General features: G+C 47.7%; 1 protein-coding gene across 1 annotated transcript in view; it reads left to right on the top strand.

The window, feature by feature from the left end:
- LOC141060261 (uncharacterized) overlaps positions 1-18,443 on the top strand; it is a 184,161-nt gene extending 165,718 nt beyond the window's left edge. The window contains exons 8-9 of the mRNA XM_073556485.1: positions 16,539-16,636; positions 18,292-18,443. Coding sequence (XP_073412586.1) covers positions 16,539-16,636; positions 18,292-18,342 — 149 coding nt within the window. The 3' untranslated portion in view covers positions 18,343-18,443. The remainder of the gene's footprint in view (positions 1-16,538; positions 16,637-18,291) is intronic.
- The last annotated feature ends 1,652 nt before the right edge of the window (positions 18,444-20,095 follow it).

Here is a 20,095-nt window from a genome sequence, read left to right as displayed (position 1 = left end):
GTGTGTACGAGGTGTACGGAGCGGAGCCGTGTGTGTACGAGGTGTACGGAGCGGAGCCGTGTGTGTACGAGGTGAACGGAGCGGAACCGTGTGTGTACGAGGTGTACGGAGCGGAGCCGTGTGTGTACGAGGTGTACGGAGCGGAGCCGTGTGTGTACGAGGTGAACGGAGCGGAGCCGCGTGTGTACGAGGTGTACGGAGCGGAGCCTCGTGTGTACGAGGTGTACGGAGCGGAGCCGTGTGTGTACGAGGTGAACGGAGCGGAACCGTGTGTGTACGAGGTGTACGGATCGGAGCCGTGTGTGTACTAGGTGTACGGAGCGGAGCCGTGTGTGTACGAGGTGTACGGAGCGGAGCCGTGTGTGTACGAGGTGTACGGAGCGGAGCCGTGTGTACGAGGTGTACGGAGCGGAGCCGTGTGTATACGAGGTGTACTGAGCGGAGCCGTGTGTGTACGAGGTGTACGGAGCGGAGCCGTGTGTGTTCGAGGTGTACGGAGCGGAGCCGTGTGTGTTCGAGGTGTACGGAGCGGAGCCGTGTGTGTACGAGGTGTACGGAGCGGAGCCCTGTGTGTACGAGGTGTACTGAGCGGAGCCGTGTGTGTACGAGGTGTACAGAGCGGATCCGCGTGTACAAGGTGTACGGAGCGCAGCCGTGTGTGTACATGGTGTACGGAGTGGAGCCGTGTGTGTACGGGGTGTACGGAGAGGAGCCGCGTGTGTACGAGGTGTACGGAGCCGAGCCGTGTGTGCGAGGTGTACAGAGCGGAGCCGTGTGTGTACGAGGTGTACGGAGCGGAGCCCTGTGTGTACGAGGTGTACGGAGCGGAGCCACATGTGTAAGAGGTGTACGGAGCGGAGCCGTGTGTGTACGAGGTGTACGGAGCGAAGCCGCGTGTGTAAGAGGTGTACGGAGCGGAGCCGTGTGTACGAGGTATACTGAGCGGAGCCGCATGTGTACAGTATGAGGTGTACTGAGCGGAGCCGCATGTGATCGACGTGTTCGCAATTGTGCATGTCACATTTGTGTTTTTAATCCATTTTTTTTCCTTGCTTTGCATGGTTTGGGAGACCCCACCCCTCTCTTGTGTGACGTGCACATAAGAGCTGTCTCAGACCACAAGCCCATACTAGGGAGCGGCCTGTCTGAATCCTGTTCATATTAGACACTGTTCACATGTTCAGGTTTTTAATACATTAGATAGGGACTGCTTCGATAGGGGTTACCTTGACGTGGTGGAGCAGCTTGATGTACATTTTTTTCCGCAAAAAAAGTATCAACTGAATACCCTGTATTTGTTATCCAGCACTTGCTGATTACTGCCATTTTTTATTGTAGAGTACTTTTGCAAATCTGTCATTCTGTGTTTTCTTGTTGTATCTCAGTTAGTGGATGGTGTGAGCATTGTCTGGTCGACATGTTCACAATTGTGCATGTCACATTTGTGCTTTTAATCCTTTTTTTCCTTGCTTTGCATGGTTTGGGAGACCCCACTCCTCTCTTGTGTGACATGCACATAAGAGCTGTCTCAGACCACAAGCCCATACTAGGGAGCAGCCTGTCTGAATCTTGTTCATATTAGACACTGTTCACATGTTCAGGTTTTTAATACATTTAGACAGGGACTGCTTCAATAGGAGTTACTGTTGTGAGCTCATTTTCTCGTTCACCTTTGATGTCCGATGAACTCCCTCTGCTGGTGAAAGGAGGTGGTGAAACTGATTTGGATGGGAGAAACCTGTCACCTGAACAGGTGGATTGCGATTGGACATCCGGAATCTCTGAGTGGCTATAAGGCAGCCGACGCCCTGTAGGGTTGCTGGTGATTTCTCTGCTCTGAGCTCTGGCCTCCAGTTCAGTTCCTGTCTTCTAAAGCTAAGTTTTGCTCTGTTATTGTTCCATGAGATTTTGTCTGATTTGCTTAGTTTTGTGTTCTGCCAGCCCCGGCTGGGGCTCTGCTGAATTTCCATTTTAGTCCCTGATCGGCTAAATCTCTTTTGCTCTGTCTTCAGAATATATCGGAGTGCTGATATAGGGATTTTGAAGTCTAGTGACGTCAGGGCCGTTTTTCCTATCAGACGTGTTGGACATTTTTGGTAGGGTTTTTTCTGTCCTTTCCTATCTAGTTAGTTGGGCCCCCTCGTTTGCTCTGCCTGTCTTTCTGTCTGTGTTTGCGTTTTCATCTGTTTTCACCGACAATACATGTTGGGGGCTGTCTATTGCTTTGGGGTTTGCTCTGGGGCAGTTTAGATTTCCCCTTTCTTTCTTTAGGCTTATTTAGTTCTCCAGCTGTGAAGAGGCGTCTAGGACCACCGTAGGATCGCTCCACGGCTACTGTTAGTTGTTGTGAATAGGATCAGGGGTCTGCAATCCGCTAGCTACCAACCTCTCTGGTTTTCTGGACTTAGCTTGCATTTTTGTTTTTTCCTCCTCCGGTGACTCAAAATAACAGAATCACCAGCCATACCGCAGATTCTAGGGTACTCAATAGCAGGAAAGAATTGTATAAAAAAAAAATAAAAGTGTCAGAATTTCTTTTTTTTTTAATGTATATTTTTTTCTCTGGGGCCGTAGGAGGAATTTTTTCTTACTGGAGATTAAGCAATTGTCTGATTGTGTGGAGCAGCTCGCTGCTGAAGTCCGGGGAATTTCCGCCTATCTTGCTCATTCACATGCTGCTGAACCAAAGATCCCTACTCCTGATGTTTTTTTGGGGATCGGTCTAAATTTTTGAATTTTAAGAATAATTGTAAATTATTTCTTGCCTTGAAGCCTAGCTCATCGGGGAGCTCTGCGCAGCAGGTTAAAATTGTCATCTCTTTGCTGCGCGGCGATCCCCAGGATTGGGCGTTTTCTTTGACACCTGATGATCCTATTCTAACTAATGTGGACGCATTTTTTCAAGCCTTGGGGTTGTTGTATGATGAACCTAATGCTATTGATCAAGCTGAAAAAGCCCTGTTGGCATTGAGAAAGGGTCAGGATTCTGCAGAGTTGCACTGTCAAAAATTCCGAAAGTGGGCAGTCCTTACTACCTGGAATGATGGTGCCTTGGCAGCTCTCTTTCAGAAGGGTTTGTCAGAAACCGTAAAAGATACTATGGTGGGATTTCCTGTTCCCTCAGGTCTTGATGATTCTATGTCATTAGCCATTCAGGTGGATCGGCGTTTATGTGAACGTAAAATTACACGAGAAATGTTGCCACCTGTTGAACAAACGTCTGAACCTATGCAATGTGAGAGAGTTTTGTCTAGGGCGCAACGTCAGGAGTTCAGAAGGCGTAATAAGCTGTGTTTTTTCTGTGGAGATGCCTCTCATAATATTTCTGTCTGCCCTAAACGAGAGAAACGTTTTGCACACACATTTGCTGTGGGTGGTGTTCAACCTAAGTTTCTACTGGCAATTACTCTGATCTGCTCCCTGTCCACATTTTCCACTAAGGCTTTTGTGGATTCAGGAGCGGCTCTGAACCTGATGGACTTGGATTTTGCTAAACGTTGTGGGTTTCCTATGACACCTCTACGGACGCCTGTCCCTTTGAGGGGTATTGATGCTACTCCTTTGGCGAAGAATAAACCTCAGTTTTGGACCCAGGTGGTAATGCGGGTCACCCCAGACCATCAAGAAAATTGCAGATTTTTGGTGTTGCATAATTTGCATGATACCATTGTTCTGGGGTTTCCCTGGTTGAAAATCCATAATCCAGTTTTGGATTGAAAATCTGTGTCTGTGGTGAGTTGAGGTTGTCAGTGTGCTCTTAGTGACACTCCTGTTTTCTCCACCTCTCCCCAGTCGCATGATGTTCCTGACTATTTGGCTGATTTTTATGATGTATTTAGTGAGAATAAGTCTGCGTCTTTGCCTCCTCATAGGAGTTATGACTGTGCAATTGAGCTGAGCCCTGGGTGTAAATTTCCCAAGGGTCGACTTTTCAATTTATCTGTACCAGAGCATGAGGCTATGTGATCTTATATTAAGGAGTCGTTGGAGAAGGGTCATATTAGACCATCCTCTTCACCCTTGGGTGCTGGGTTTTTTTTCGTGGCCGAGAAAGATTGTTCATTATGGCCTTGTATTGACCATCGTTCCCTCAACAAAATTACTGTTAAATATCAGTATCCGTTACCCCTGATTTCTGATCTATTCTCCAGAGTTAAAGGTGCTTGCTGGTTTACCAAGCTTTACCTCAGGGGGATGTATAATCTTATTCGCATTAAGCATGGGGATGAATGGAAGACGGCGTTTAATACTCCGGAGGGACATTTTGAGTACCTGGTGATGCCTTTTGGGCTCACTAATGCCCCTTCTGTCTTCCAGTGCTTCATGAATGATATTTTCCGGGACTTTGTGGATAAATTTTTGATCATCTATTTGGATGATATTTTGATCTTTTCCAGGGATTGGGACTCTCATGTGGAACATGTTCGGACTGTGTTCCAGATTTTGAGGGAGAATTCCCTGTATGTTAAGGGGTCGAAATGCCTTTTTGGTGTACAGAGGATTTCATTTTTGGGATTTATTTTGTCTCCGTCAACTATTGAAATGGACCCGGCCAAGGTACAGGCCATTTATGATTGGGTTCAGCCCACTTCTTTGAAGGCCCTCCAGAAGTTTTTGGGTTTTGCTAATTTTTATCGTAAATTTATAGCTAATTTTTCTGGTATTGCCAAACCATTGACTGATTTGACTAAGAAGGGTGCTGATGTGCTGAATTGGTCTCCAGAGGCTGTTTCTTCCTTTCAGGAGCTGAAGCGGAGGTTCACTTCTGCCCCGGTTTTGCGGCAACCTGATGTCTCACTCCCGTTCCAGGTAGAGGTGGACGCTTCAGAGATTGGTGCAGGAGCTGTTTTGTCCCAAAAAGATTCGGTAACATCTAAAATGAATCCCTGTGCTTTCTTTTCCCGAAAGTTCTCCCCATCTGAACGCAACTATGATGTGGGGAATCGGGAACTGTTAGCCATGAAATGGGCATTTGAGGAGTGGAGACATTGGTTGGAGGGAGCTAGACATCAAGTCGTGGTCCTCACTGACCACAAGAATTTGATTTACTTTGAGTCGGCCAAACGCTTGAATCCTAGACAGGCTAGGTGGGCCTTGTTTTTCACACGTTTTGATTTTGTGGTCTCTTTTCTTCCAGGCACTGTCAAGGCAGACGCCCTCTCTAGGAGTTTCTTTGCTGATTCTCCTATTGTGACCAAGCCTGCTACCATCTTAGGTGAGGGGGTAGTTCTTTCTGCCATCTCGCCCGATTTGAGACGTGCTCTGGAAGAGTTTCAGGAGGACAAACCTGAGCGTTGTCCCATTGGAAAATTGTATGTTCCTGACCAGTGGAGGAAGAGAGTAATGTCTGAAGTTCATTGCTCCGCATTGGCTGGTCATCCAGGTATTTTTGGTACTAGAGATTTGGTGAGTCGGTCTTTTTGGTGGCCCGCCTTATCTTGTGATGTCAGGAATTTTGTGCAGTCCTGTGGGACTTGCTCCCGGTCTAAACCTTGTTGATGCCTTTGCCGGTGCCCAGGAGGCCATGGACCCATATTTCAATGGATTTTATTTCTGATCTGCCTGTCTCTCAGAGGATGACTGTTATCTGGGTGATTTGTGATAGATTCTCTAAGATGGTCCATCTTGTACCACTCCCTAAGTTGCCATCTTCCTCAGAGTTGGTGCCTTTGTTTTTGCAACAGGTGGTTCGCTTGCATGGGATTCCTGAGAACATTGTATCTGACAGAAGAGTTCAGTTTGTCTCTAGATTTTGGAGGACTTTTTGTTCCAAGCTGGGAATTCAGTTTCCTTCTCCTCTGCGTTTCACCCTCAGACCAATGGGCAGACGGAGAGAACATACCAGACTTTGGAGTCTTATTTGAGATGTTTTATCTCTGCTGATCAGGATGATTGGGTCTCATTTTTGCCCTTGGCCGAATTTGCTTTAAATAATAGAGCTAGTTCTGCCACTTTGATGTCACATTTTTTTTGTAACTTTGGGTTTCATCCTCGATTCTCTTCAGGGCAGGTGGAGTCTTCTGCCTGCCCAGGTGTTGACACTGTGGTGGAGAGAATGCATTAGATTTGGGACCAAGTGGTGGATAAGCTATCTCTCTCCCAGGAAAAGGCCCAACGGTTTTCCAACCGGCATAGGACCATTGGTCCCCGGTTTAAGGTGGGTGATATGGTTTGGTTGTCATCAAAGAATATCTCTATGAAGGTGGCTTCTCCAAAGTTTAAACCTAGATTTATTGGACCTTACAAGATTTTGGAGATTCTTAATCCGGTCTCTTTTCGATTGGCTCTTCCTGTTACATTTAAGATCCATAACGTGTTTCATAAGTCTCTGTTGAAGAGGTTTGTTGAGCCAGTAGTTCCTGTGGTGGCATCTCCTGACCCTGCATTGGTTGAAGGTAATGTGGAATATGAGGTTGAGAAGATACTGGATTCTCGTCTGGCTAGACGGAGACTCCAGTATTTGGTTAAGTGAAAGGGTTATGGCCAGGAGGATAATTCTTGGGTCTTAGCATCTGATATTCATGCCGAAAGATTGGTTCGTGCTTTTCATCGGGCCCATCCTGATCGGCCTGGTGGCGTGGATGAGGGTTCGGTGACCCCTCTAGGGGGAGGTACTGTTGTGAGCTCATTTTCTCGTTCACCTTTGATGTCCTATGAACTCCCTCTGCTGGTGAAAGGAGGTGGTGAAACTGATTTGGATGAGAGAAACCTGTCACCTGAACAGGTGGATTGCGATTGGACATCCGGAATCTCTGAGTGGATATAAGGCAGCCGACGCCCTGTAGGGTTGCTGGTGATTTCTCTGCTCTGAGCTCTGGCCTCCAGTTCAGTTCCTGTCTTCTAAAGTTAAGTTTTGCTCTGTTATTGTTCCATGAGATTTTGTTTGATTTGCTTAGTTTTGTGTTCTGCCAGCCCCGACTGGGGCCCTACTGAATTTCCATTTTGGTCCCTGATCGGTTAAATCTCTTTTGCTCTGTCTTCAGAATATATCGGAGTGCTGATATAGGGATTTTGAAGTCTAGTGACTTCAGGGCCGTTTTTCCTATCAGACATGTTGGGACATTTTTGGTAGGGTTTTTGCGGATTGCAGCCAGCATCTTTTCTGTCCTTTCCTATCTAGTTAGTTGGGCCCCATCATTTGCTCTGCCTGTCTTTCTATCTGTGTTTGTGTTTTCATCTGTTTTCACTGACAATACATGTTGGGGGCTGTCTATTGCTTTGGGGTCTGCTCTGGGGCAGTTTAGATTTCCCCTTTCTTTCTTTAGGCTTATTTAGTTCTCCGGCTGTGAAGAGGCGTCTAGGACCACCGTAGGAAGGCTCCACGGCTACTGTTAGTTGTTGTGAATAGGATCAGGGGTCTGCAATCCGCTAGCTACCAACCTCTCTGGTTTTCTGGACTTAGCTTGCATTTTTGTTTTTTGCTCCTCCGGTGACTCACAGATTACCTTGACGTGGTGGAGCAGCTTGATGTACATTTTTTTGCGCAAAAAAGTATCAACTAAATACCCTGTATTTGTTATCCAGCACTTGCTGATTACTGCCATTTTTTATTGCAGAGTATTTTTGCAAATCTGTCATTCTGTGTTTTCTTGTTGTATCTCAGTGGGTGGTGTGAGCATTGTCTGATCGACGTGTTCACAATTGTGCATGTCACATTTGTGTTTTTAGTCCGTTTTTTTCCTTGCTTTGCATGGTTTGTGAGACCCCACGCCTCTCTTGTGTGACGTGCACATAAGAGCTGTCTCAGACCACAAGCCCATACTAGGGAGCGGCCTGTCTGAATCCTGTTCATATTAGACACTGTTCACATGTTCAGGTTTTTAATACATTATATAGGGATTGCTTTTATAGGGGTTACTTTGACGTGGTGGAGCAGCTTGATGTACATTTAAGTATCAACTAAATACCCTGTATTTGTTATCCAGCACTTGCTGATTACTGCCATTTTTTATTGCAGAGTATTTTTGCAAATCTGTCATTCTGTGTTTTCTTGTTGTATCTCAGTTAGTGGGTGGTGTGAGCATTGTCTGATCGATGTGTTCACAATTGTGCATGTCACATTTGTGTTTTTAATCCGTTTTTTTCCTTGCTTTGCATGGTTTGGGAGACCCCACCCCTCTCTTGTGTGACGTGCACATAAGAGCTGTCTCAGACCACAAGCCCATACTAGCGAGCGGCCTGTCTGAATCCTGTTCATATTAGACACTGTTCACATGTTCAGGTTTTTAATACATTAGATAGGGACTGCTTCGATAGGGGTTACCTTGACGTGGTGGAGCAGCTTGATGTTCATTTTTTTTGCGCAACAAAAAGTATCAACTGAATACCCTGTATTTGTTATCCAGCACTTGCTGATTACTGCCATTTTTTATTGCAGAGTATTTTTGCAAATTTGTCATTCTGTGTTTTCTTGTTATACCTTGTAATGAGCCAACTGTAAGACAAAACCTGGAAAAAATCAACTCCGTGGAACAGAAAAGGGATCTGATCTGAGCTGGACTTTAGGTTATTTATGAAAGAGGAAGACATTGAGGATTTAAAGGACCAAGCAAGAATCTCTTGGAGGACAGACTGCAAACAACAGGCAGCATTCATTGGACATCCAGAGACCTGAGCATCCAAAGGTTGTACCATCCTGCAACCCCAAACAGCCTATAGACGTCTTACAAATTAACCCTCTTAGAAATAAGGATTATAATTACTATATAACCACAAAAATGGAAAACCCAAATTTAGAAGGAGTAAATGAGCAAAGCACAGAGCTGGAGACACAGGACACCAGGGGGTCAGACATGGAGACAACACATGGGCAGAGGAACAGTAAAGCCAGGAAAGGAATCACAATCAGAGAGAAACCAGAAACTCTTATTGCTGATTACACCAAAGAGGAAGATAAAAGAAAAACCAACCTGCTATTCTACACAGATCAACTCTCAGCCTGGCACACCACCCTGTGCAAACATTATAAATATATATCTAAGTGCAACACTAATAATGGCCGGCAGATTAAAATCAGAAGCCAAGCAGATGATGACACCAACTCACTTACCATAAGCCTATACAACGATGGCACCGTCATGGTGCAAGGGATGAGGACAATCTGCAGCAGTTTGAAAACCATTTTACTCATATCAGAGAACAGGCACAAATCTTTAAAAAACAACCCCTAGAGGCCACTTCTAATGCTCACATCTCTACAGAGACCTCTAGGTTCAGCTCCTCAACCCCCACCTCTTCACACCTCTCCCCTGAGGCCATCAGAGACTGCCTATTCCAATTAGAAAGAGAACTGGTCCAAATTAGGGAAGAGCTTCAAAGAAACTCGCATAGAAATGCAAATGACCAAGTAACAAGTGAGATCAATACACTGAAATGTGAGTACAAGTCAGCTCTACAGAAGATAAGAGAAGAAATGCGTGAATTACAAAATGACAATGAGATACTCAGAAAGGAGATAGCAGAACTAAAAACACAGACCCCTCACCATCTGACCCAGCAGGGGGCAAAGGAAGCAAGCCAGAGAGCAGACAACATGGCCTCCACTGACCAGAATGTGAAGATGCCAAATAACAGCACAACAATAACCAATACGACCAATCCTGAAACCAATAAAAGTGAACCAGAAATGAGAGAGATAGAAAAAAGAGAACCAACCACCAGCAAAGCCAGCATCACAGATTCCCATCAGCGGCCACTTAAACCACCCCAGACATCACAAAGTCCTGACATTGTCCTAATAATGGACTCAAATGGGAAGTACCTAAATACACGATGGCTATTCCCAGGAACACGGGTCAGAAAAGTTCACTGTGCAACTATTGAACAGGTGACAGAGGTCATCAGTAATCCGCGGTTTACCAACCCAAACCATATTATCATACAAACAATCTGCCAGACCAGCACCAGCAGATCGCAGGACAACTTATCCAATTAGCAAAGACAGCAAAACTAAAATTCCCAGACAGCAAAATCATTCTGTCATCTCTGCTCCCAACAAAGGATATATCCAGGCAAACCACCCAAAGTATCAATATGGAACTGACAGAAAGGGTCAAGACTGTCCCAAACGTGACCCAAACCACTATCACCTGTATGATAATAAACACCTCAACAAACAAGGGGTCAGCCTCCTGGCCAAAGACCTGAAAGACATTGTACTAAACAGAGGACCGAGGCCTGGACTCAACAGTGACCATAATCACACTGAAAGACCCCCAACAATAAAAAGGCAGAAAACCCCATTCCTATCTCCAGAAGCTGGAAACAAAGCTCTTCACCCAAAATCAGACCATCAGAGGAGGAGACCTCCACGGAGGGGTCCACCGACCCCACACAGATACATGCAGAGCAGAGATATGGATGAGATAAAGACCCTGCTCAGCGCACTATGCAGGAAACTAATGTGACTGGATGCAACCAAGCACATCTACAGAACAGTCAGAAATCCAGTTTGATCTACACAGCCATATTCATTGCAAGGTATATACACCCAAGATATATAGAAACATGACTTCACTTACAATCAGCAGCTGGAATATTCAGGGTCTCAACACCTCGACCTTTGGATGTAAAACAAATGACCCTGACTTTATACAAAGACTGAGAAATATAGACATTCAGATCCTCCTGGAAACATGGACCAGAGCCAAAAACGAATCTCTGGTGCCCATCGGATACAGGGAAATCTCTGTCCCTGCCCTGAAAAATAAAAACATCAAACAGGGCCAGAGCTCAGGAGGAATACTGATCTGGTATAAAGAGGAGCTCCACCAGTACATCAAACCGGTGAAGAGAGGAGGCAGCCACATATGGATCAGGATCAGCAGCTCCATCCTCACCTCTCAGTCTGATGTCCACCTCTGCGCCACCTATATACCACCACCAGAGTCACCCTACTTCAATCCAGACTGCTTCGAGATCCAACAAAGAGAAGCCGCCCACTATCAGGGCCTGGGCAAAGTTCTCATCTTTGGAGACCTCAATGCAAGAACAGGGAGAGAAAACGACTTCCTGACCACGGATGGGAACATCTACATATTTGGAGCAGAGAATGACGGCCAAGACTCAGTAGTCACAGAGAGAAACATCTATGACAGTACAGTCAACAAAAGTGGTAAAAAGCTCCTGAACGTATGTAGAAGTTTAGGAATTCATATTCTTAATGGACGAACCAAAGGGGACTCCTTAGGGAGGTGTACACTAAACTCCCATGTAGGGAGAAGTGTAGTAGATTATGCCATTACAGATATGAACCTGGCAAATATCAGCGCCTTCATAGTCTCCCCACAAACGCACCTGTCAGACCACAGCCAACTTCTTCTGTACCTGAAATCTACCGAGAAACCATCCACTCAAAAGCCACAGCAGAGTGGCCTCTTCACCCGGCCTCCATCCTAAAAAATGGCACAAAATGTCAGCATTAAAGTATAAAGAGGCTCCCAGCAGACCTGAAATACAGCGGATGCTCCACCACTTCTACAACTACGAGTACCAGCCTAACCCAAAGGGAGTGAGTCAAGCTGCCAAAGACCTCAACAATATATTCTATGCAATGGCCAGACTGTCCGACCTTAAAAAAGTCAACTACAAGAGACCAAAATAAAAACAGATCAATGGATGGTTTACAGAGAATGTAAAGCCGTACGGAAGACCCTGAGAACAGCCTCAAACAAGAAACACAGAGACCCCAACCATCCGGGTCTGAGGGAAGCCTATGAAACCATACAAAGGTAGTACAAAACCATCCTCAGGAGGAAGAAGCAGAGTTACATCTCTATCAAGCTCAACCAACTCCAAGATGCTCTCCAAGACAACTCCTTCTGGGAACTATGGAACCACATGGGCACAAAAGACAAGAAAAAGCAACATCCATATCCAAAATGGCAACATCTGGCTCCAGTACTTCAGAGACCTCTATAATGACATTCCAAAGGAAGAACTAAGCCAAGAACAGGAAAGCATAATGGCAAAACTAAAAGCAATGGAGGAAAAAGTAAAAAATGTCCAAAACCCCGTGGATACACCTATTACATTACAGGAAGTAGCAGAGAGAATCTCTTCCATAAGATGTAGAAAAGCCGGTGGCCTGGATGGAATTCTACCAGAAATGCTGAAGTACAGCCCACCAGAAATACAGGCCGCAATGGTTAAACTCTTCAATAATGTGCTAAGTGCCGGCTACTTCCCTCGTACCTGGAACCAAGGCCTCATCACACCCATCCACAAGAATGGGGACAGGTATGACCCTGCCAACTACAGAGGAATATGTGTCAGCAGCAACCTGGGAAAACTGTTCAACAGCATCCTGAACAAGAGGATCCACAGTTTCCTCACCGAGCACAACGTCCTCAGCAAGAGCCAAGCAGGGTTCATGCCAAACCACTGCACTACCGACCACATCTATACCCTGCACAGCCTCATTCAGAGACACTTCCACAATACAAAGAACGGGAAGATATACGCCTGTTTCGTAGACTTTAAAAAGGCCTTTGATTCGGTGTGGCACCCAGGCTTATTCCTGAAACTGCTGGAGAAAGGAATAAGAGGAAAGACCTACGATGTTATCAAAAGCTCCTACACCGAGAACCTCTGCAGTGTGAGTGTGAACGGTAGAAGAATGGCCTATTTCCAGCAGAGCCGTGGAGTCAGACAAGGCTGTAGCCTAAGCCCAACGCTCTTCAACATTTACATCAACAAGCTGGCTACCGCTCTGGAATCTTCCACAGCACCAGATCTAACCCTCCACGACGTGCAGGTGAAATTCCTGCCGTATGAAGATGACCTGCTGCTTCTGTCACCAACCGAGAAAGGTCTCCAAGAAAACCTGAAAATCTTAGAGAAATTCAGCTCCACCTGAGCACTACCGGTCAACGCAAAGAAAACCAACATCATGGTGTTCCAGAAGAGAATGAGAAAATCAGACCAGCACCCTTCATTTTTCCTCAACAACTGTGCCCTTACAGGAATGGACAAATATACCTACCTGGGCCTAGAGATTCACCAGTCAGGGAGCTTCAAACAAGCCAGAGACCCTGAAAGACAAGGCCTGCAAAACCTTCTATGCCATCCGAAGGAAACTCTACCATCTGAAGCCACCAGTGAGGCTCTGGTTAAAAATCTTCGACTCTATCATCGCCCCAATCCTCCTGTATGGTAGGGAAGTCTGGGTCCCTCACACCTACCCAGATGGGTCAAGGTGGGATTCCAGCCCAACAGAAATATTCCACCTGGAATTCTGCAATCACCTTCTCCAAGTCCATCGGAGCACCTCCAACAGTGCTTGCCGGGCCGAGCTGGGCAGATTCCCTCTACACCTAATGGTTCTAAAGAGGGCACTGTCATTCCGGGCTCACCTACAAAGGAGCAATCCAAGCTCCCATCACCATAAAGCCCTGACACATGTCGGTGAAACAGAAAAACCAGGACCCTCGGAACAGCTCACCCAAACCCAACCTGACCAGAACACCAATCACAGCAACCTAACAAAAGCCAGAATCAGGAAGATGGTAGACGAAGGCCAGGAGAGGTACGCAAGTGACTGGAAGAACGACATTATCAGTTCACAGAAACTGACCATGCACCAGAGTCTACAGAGAGACTACAGACTGGCCCCATATCTGGAGAAACTCCTGGACCCCAGAGACCACAAGATCCTGAGCCGGTATAGACTCAGTGCCCACAGTCTGGCCATCGAGTCCGGCCGACACAGGCAGTGCTACAAGCCCAGGGAGGAAAGACTGTGCCAACACTGTGACCAGGAGGCCCTGGAGGATGAGACCCACTTCCTGCTACACTGCTCCAAGTACTCAGCAGTGAGGGACACTCACTTCAGGAGACTCTCACATCTCTTCCCGGATTTCATCACCATGAAGGAGGAAGAGAAAACATATATCCTGCTGGGGGAGAAGAGAGAGCAGTGGAGATAGCAGGGCAATATGTGAGCGAATGTCATAGACTGCGAGAAAGAGAACTATGATATGCCATGGACTTCCATGGCCCCCACCCTGGATATGCCCCAACCCCCCATCCACCTTCCCTATGCCATGGACTTCTATAGCCCCTACCCTGGATCTGCCCCATGCCCCCCATTCACTTTCCCTATGCCATGGACTTCTATAGCCCCATCCTAGATCTGCCCCCATCCACCTTTCCTACAACCCCTACCCAACATCCCTACAGTCCCTATCCCTATTCCCTTTTGTACACTTGCTTTGGCAAAACTAATGTGTATTTAGTCCTGCCAATAAAGCTTCCTTGAATCTTGAATCGTGTACACAGGGGTCTGCGACCAAAGCTGGGGGTATACGGGTGTATACAGCGTACACAGAGGCGCCTGTGACCGAAGTTGGGGGTATACAGGTGTATACAGCGTACACTGAGGGGTCTGCGACTGAAGCTGGGGGTACACGGGTGTATACAGCGTACACAGAGGCGTCTGCGACCGAAGCTGGGGGTATATGGGTGTATGCAGAGCACACCTCGTACACACACTGCTTTGCTCTGTACACCTCGCACACACGTGGCTCCGCTCCGTACACCTCGTACACACGCGGCTCCGCTCCATAAACCTCGTACACACACTGCTCCGCTCTGTTCACCTCGTACACACGTGGCTCCGCTCCGTACACCTCGTACACACACGGCTCCGTACACCTCGTACACATGCGGCTCCGTACACCTCGCACACACGCGGCTCCGCTCCGTACACCTCGTAGACACACGGCTCCGCTCCGTACACCTCGTACACACGCGGCTCCACTCCGTACACCTTGTACACACACGGCTCCGCTCCGTACACCTTGTACACACACGGCTCTGCTACATCCACCCTGTAAACCCCTCCTGACCCTACACAGAAACTTCCCCTCATCCAGCACCATGACAACCAGCACAGCAGAGTCCTGCACACACTGAGGCCCCTGATCATGTGACCCCTGACTCCTCCCCTCCTGTGACCTCATCACAGGTCCTGTGCACACAGAGCAGCTGTAGAAATCTCCGGCCTCTGGGGTCTCACCAGACTTCGCTCTTTTCTTGCAGGGGCCGCAGTGGATTTCATCCTGGATCCATAGAGCTGAATAGAGGAGCGATGTTCCTTCAGTCTGATGGTAATTGATGGTGACGTTAGTCCAACGTCCATGTTACCGAGTAAATCCCCCCAGGACTGCAGCCGGTAAAGACCCCGATATCCACAGGTGTCCCCTCTAACTGGGGGAAAAGGGATAGAAAAGCCTCTTATCCCGAGGGGAAACCCTGTACATGGAGACATCGGCCTCAGATCTCTCCTGTCCTGTTCTTCCAGAAAAGCCTCAAACTTCCGTGTGTGACTCAGAGCTGAGATCTAACGTGATAGAAGATTCCAGTGCGGGAAGACGGGAAACCTTCATATAGACGGCCGGTGGGGATGGAGGCAGTGACCGACTCTGGCCACATCTGTCTCTAGAGCCGCAGTAGAAGATGAAGATGTCGTCCTCATTATGAAGGAGTTATTTCTCATGTCGCGTGTAATGAATATCTCCTGCAGTATTGCTAATGCCGATTCCAGTGTCGGTAATGAGACGAGAATTAGCGTTATGGAAGATGAGTCTATGAGGAACGTGTTCAGCTGCCGACTCCGAGGAGGAAACTGCTTGTTGTCTGTGGCCTAAATATATAGGTTTTATTAGTAGATGTCAGGGAGGAAAACTAAACCCTGTAAGATAATAAATCTCCTCATATGTTTCCCTTATTATCTCCAGTAATTGTATTATTACACAGGATTCTTATGATGTTACATCGGATCATCTTCTTCTCATTCAGGTCTCTACAATATCGGATCCTCTCAGTGAAGATCTTCTACAGAAGAGAATTTTCCTGATTTACCTATCAAGGATGGATATGGACAGACACAAGATGGCGGAGAGGATATTACACCTCACCCTAGAGATCCTCTTCCGTCTCACTGGAGAGGTGAGAGATTCTGATGACGTCACATTACATCATTCTTATCTATGGGAATACCCGATGGACAGAACTGGAGAGGTGAGGACTCCGGAAATGTCTGTAGTGAGATTTATTAATGTGTCTCTCCATAACCAGGATTACACAGTGGTGAAGAAGACCTCTAGTGATCGCTGTCAGGACCCTGTGTCTGAGGGATGGGGAAGACCCCTGAGCCGAATCACGGGGCCTCCACCTCACCCCCTGATCCATGAGGACATCAATGACCAGAAGATCCTAGAACTTATCTACAAGATGATTGAGCTGCTGACTGGAGAGATGACACTGCTGGGACATTATGCAGTAACACTATGAAGGGATCGGGGGGATGACGGTATCATTGTATGTGTCAGGTTCCTATAAGGTGTCAGGATGTCGCCGTCTATTTCTCCTTGGAGGAGTGGGAGTATTTAGAAGGACACAGAGATCTGTACAAGAACGTCATAATGGAGGTTCCCCAGCCCCTCACATTACCAGGTAATAGACAGGACTAAATACACACGGCCTATAATTATCTGTATGTAGAGAATGAATTCAGTCCCTGTATGTGTTTCCTGCAGATCTATCCAGTAAGAGGACAACACCAGAGAGATGTCCCCGTCCTCTTCTTCCACAGGACTGTAACCAAGAGGATCCCAGTGCTCCTCAGGATCATCAGGTAGGTGGAGAGAAGGTGTCAGGAGATCTCCCCTATGATGTGTAGACGGCTGTGAAGGTCTTGTGCTCAGTCTTGTTTTATCCCCCAGTATTATATGTTTTATACTTGTGTAATGAGAACGGTGGAGATGGCAGGATTAGAGCTGATCATAGATGGGACTTCTCCATCTGTCGGTGACTTTTACAATATGTGTTTCAGGGTGAAGATCTGACCCATATTAATACTACAGAGACATATGTGAGGGGTGATGAGCGGTGTAAAGAGATTCCCACATATGACTACCCAGGTGTGACGAACAGCCCACCGCCGTTCGTCCACTTACGGGCGACTAACGGGGGTCCCGCTGCCACCAAAACGCGACGGACAGCGGACCCTGTGTCACCACTATGTCACAGTCCCACCACTGACACGGGTGTATCAGCGGACGGAGGGATGAGACACAATGCCGGCACACGGCTATCACAGGCACAGTTGGGGCTTATCTTAGTTATCCCACCACTGGCACCATGTGACAAAAATATCCAGCAAGCTAATCTCGCTCTACAATTTGCCGCAGGGGGAGTTTAATTTGGATGCCCCACCACTGCTATCAATCTTCCAAGTACTGCGGGGATTTATGTATATCCCACTTTCTCAGTTCCACTTTGGAACTCGCAGCTCTCCGGCGCCCCCCTTACCCTCAGGTCAGTCAGGGAACTGCACCTAGGATAATTAGTCGCCGGACGGACTGCTTGTTGTGAACCGGCAATTAGGCTTCTGCAGTAAGGGAATTATCAATGCTGTGGCCGCAGCCCCTTATTCAGCAATATAAGACCCTTCTGTACTGCCAGCAAGCCGCAATAGCCGTACACAATGCGCTGCCACCAGTCACGGTTACTTAATTCACAGTGTTAAATTAAGAGGGTCTGTGGCAAACCCCTTGAATTAGTAGCGATTATCTATCAAAGGCGTATAGTTCGATTCTTAGAGCATAGAGACAGAACTAAATAATTTTATCATTTATTCCCCGAAAAAGTAGGGCAGTGGTTACAGATAAAAGTTGCTATAAAATTGAGACATTAATTATGTACAGTACAGATATAAAATAAAGGGATTAAAAACAGAGGTACACTCACGGTTGTTCATGACTCTTTAGGCAAACCCATGCGGCTGAGAAAGAAGACGGAGCCACACATCTCCACTCATCTGGAGTTCTTGTCAGCACGAGGATTGGAGCTCTTCTGAGCTGGTTTTGCCAAGGGAAGGCCTTATAGGCTTTCCTTTGTGACATCACGGAGAGATGCATTCTGGGTTGGTCCCACCTCTCTCATCCAAGTTATGTTTTGGCTACAAAACTTAGATTAGCTATAACTTTATGGGAGAAGCTGGTATGGACTCATCAGTGGTATCATGTTTCCCAGCGTAATGAGCCCATCAAGAAAACATCAAACATCTATGCGATATGACCGTCCATTTGGGAACAAATCATATCTCATGTTCTGGGCAGGGTAGAACTTCGAAAGATACGCGGTATCGAAGCTGGGACCACTCAGGTTACAAAAATATGATTTTCATATCTCTACTTGGTATGGTTTTCGCAGGGCAGGCTCTTAAAGGTTTACTTCTAACTCCTGATTTCAAACAAAGAGTTTTTCCCGCACTTTTTTTTCTTTCAGCTGAGAGAAGAGGAGCCAAATGGTGTGACAGGAAGTCTCCTAGCTAATTAACATTCCTGCTCTGCCAGAGGAAGTGGCAGGGTTGATAAAACCTGGGGGGAAGGAATTCCTACTACTGACAGTTTACAATGTCCTAGGATGGAGGATTTCTAGCACAGTCCAGCAGAAAACATATTTTGCAGACATTGTATATCACACCTCCCCCCTTAAGAGGGCGCTAAGGAGGCATTACCTCTCGGTAATCGGCCATGCGCACCTCAGCGGGTTCGCCCCGGCGGGACAACCCATCGGCATTGCCGTTTTCACTGCCCTTCCTGTGTTTTACAGTAAAGTCATACTGCTGAAGGGCAAGGCTCCAGCGGAGCAATCTTCCATTGGTTCCCGACACTGTGTGCAACAAGCTCAGAGGGTTGTGGTCAGTTACCACCGTGAAGGCGCGCCCGTACAGGTAGGGCTGCAAACGTTGCAGTGCCCACACCATGGCCAGACACTCCTTCTCGATGGTCGAGTATGCCACTTCCCTCGGCAAAAGTTTCCGGCTCAGGTACAACACGGGGTGCTCTTGGTCCCCCGAGTCGACCTGGCTAAGCACAGCACCGAGGCCAAACTCGCTGGCGTCGGTCTGTACCAGAAACGGGCGACTACTGTCAACTGCTCTCAACACTGGAGAGTTGCACAGGGCTGCTTTCAAAGCTTGGAAAGCCGCCTCACAGTCATCTGTCCAGTTGACTGTTTAGGGTAGCCTCTGCTTGGTGAGGTCAGTCATGGGTTTTGCAAGGGCGCTATAGTCCTGTACGAACCGCCTATAGTACCCTGCAGTGCCCAAGAAGGACTTCACCTGTTTCTTGGTCCTGGGGGTGGGCCAGGACACGATTGCGTCCACTTTTTCTGGCTCCGGACTCATGGAACCCCCGCCTACCCGGTGCCCCAGGTAGTGGACCTTGTGCATGCCTATCTGGCACTTCCCCGGCTTGATGGTCAGGCCTGCCTGGTGAAGACGCTTGAGCACCTCCTGGAGGTGCTGAAGGTGTTCCTCCCAGGTGGAACTGAAGACGGCAATATCGTCTAAGTACGCCACCGCATACTCCTCCAGTCCCCGAAGCAGGTGGTTGACCATCCGCTGGAAAGTGGCAGGGGCATTCTTCATGCCAAAGGGCATGACCGTGGACTCGTACAGTCCAAAGGGGGTGATAAAGGCGGATTTCTCCTGCGCCTCAGGGCTCAGGGGAATCTGCCAGTATCCCCGACTCAAATCCATGATGGATATGTAGTTGGCGTTTGTCAACCGCTCGAGCAGATCCTCGATGCGCGGCATCGGGTGAGCATCAGAGGTTGTGATGGCGTTGAGCCCCCTGTAGTCCACGCAGAACCGGGTGGTCCGATCCTTTTTAGGCACGAGGACTACAGGTGAAGCCCACGCGCTTTTTGACCGTCGAATCACCCCCAGCCTTAACATCTCATCGATCTCTTGGTGCATGACTTGTTGCACTGTTTCAGAGATCCGATAAGGTGTTCGCCGTAATGGGGCGTGATTCCCGGTGTCCACCTCATGAACCGCTAACTCCGTCCTCCCCGGTTGGTTGGTGAACACGGGCCGGAAGAGTTCCAGGGTGGCCATCAACTGCAACCGCTGGGACACGGTGAGCGAACCACTTATCTCCATGTCCTCAATGGACCCATTGGCCTTGGCCTGGGCCAGCATGTCCAGGAGGGGGATCTTCCTCCCCATCCTCTGGCAGATGGCAGACCGGTAGGACGCAAGCTTCACGTTCGTAGTGCGCCTTCAGCATGTTGACGTGAAAGG

This window comes from Dendrobates tinctorius, unplaced genomic scaffold (genome assembly GCF_039654945.1).
Source record: "Dendrobates tinctorius isolate UK_male_01 unplaced genomic scaffold, ASM3965494v1 ptg000233l, whole genome shotgun sequence".
NCBI lineage: Eukaryota > Metazoa > Chordata > Amphibia > Anura > Dendrobatidae > Dendrobates > Dendrobates tinctorius.
The sequence above is the reverse complement of the archived record's forward strand: the minus strand, read 5'-3'. Positions and strand labels throughout refer to the sequence as shown.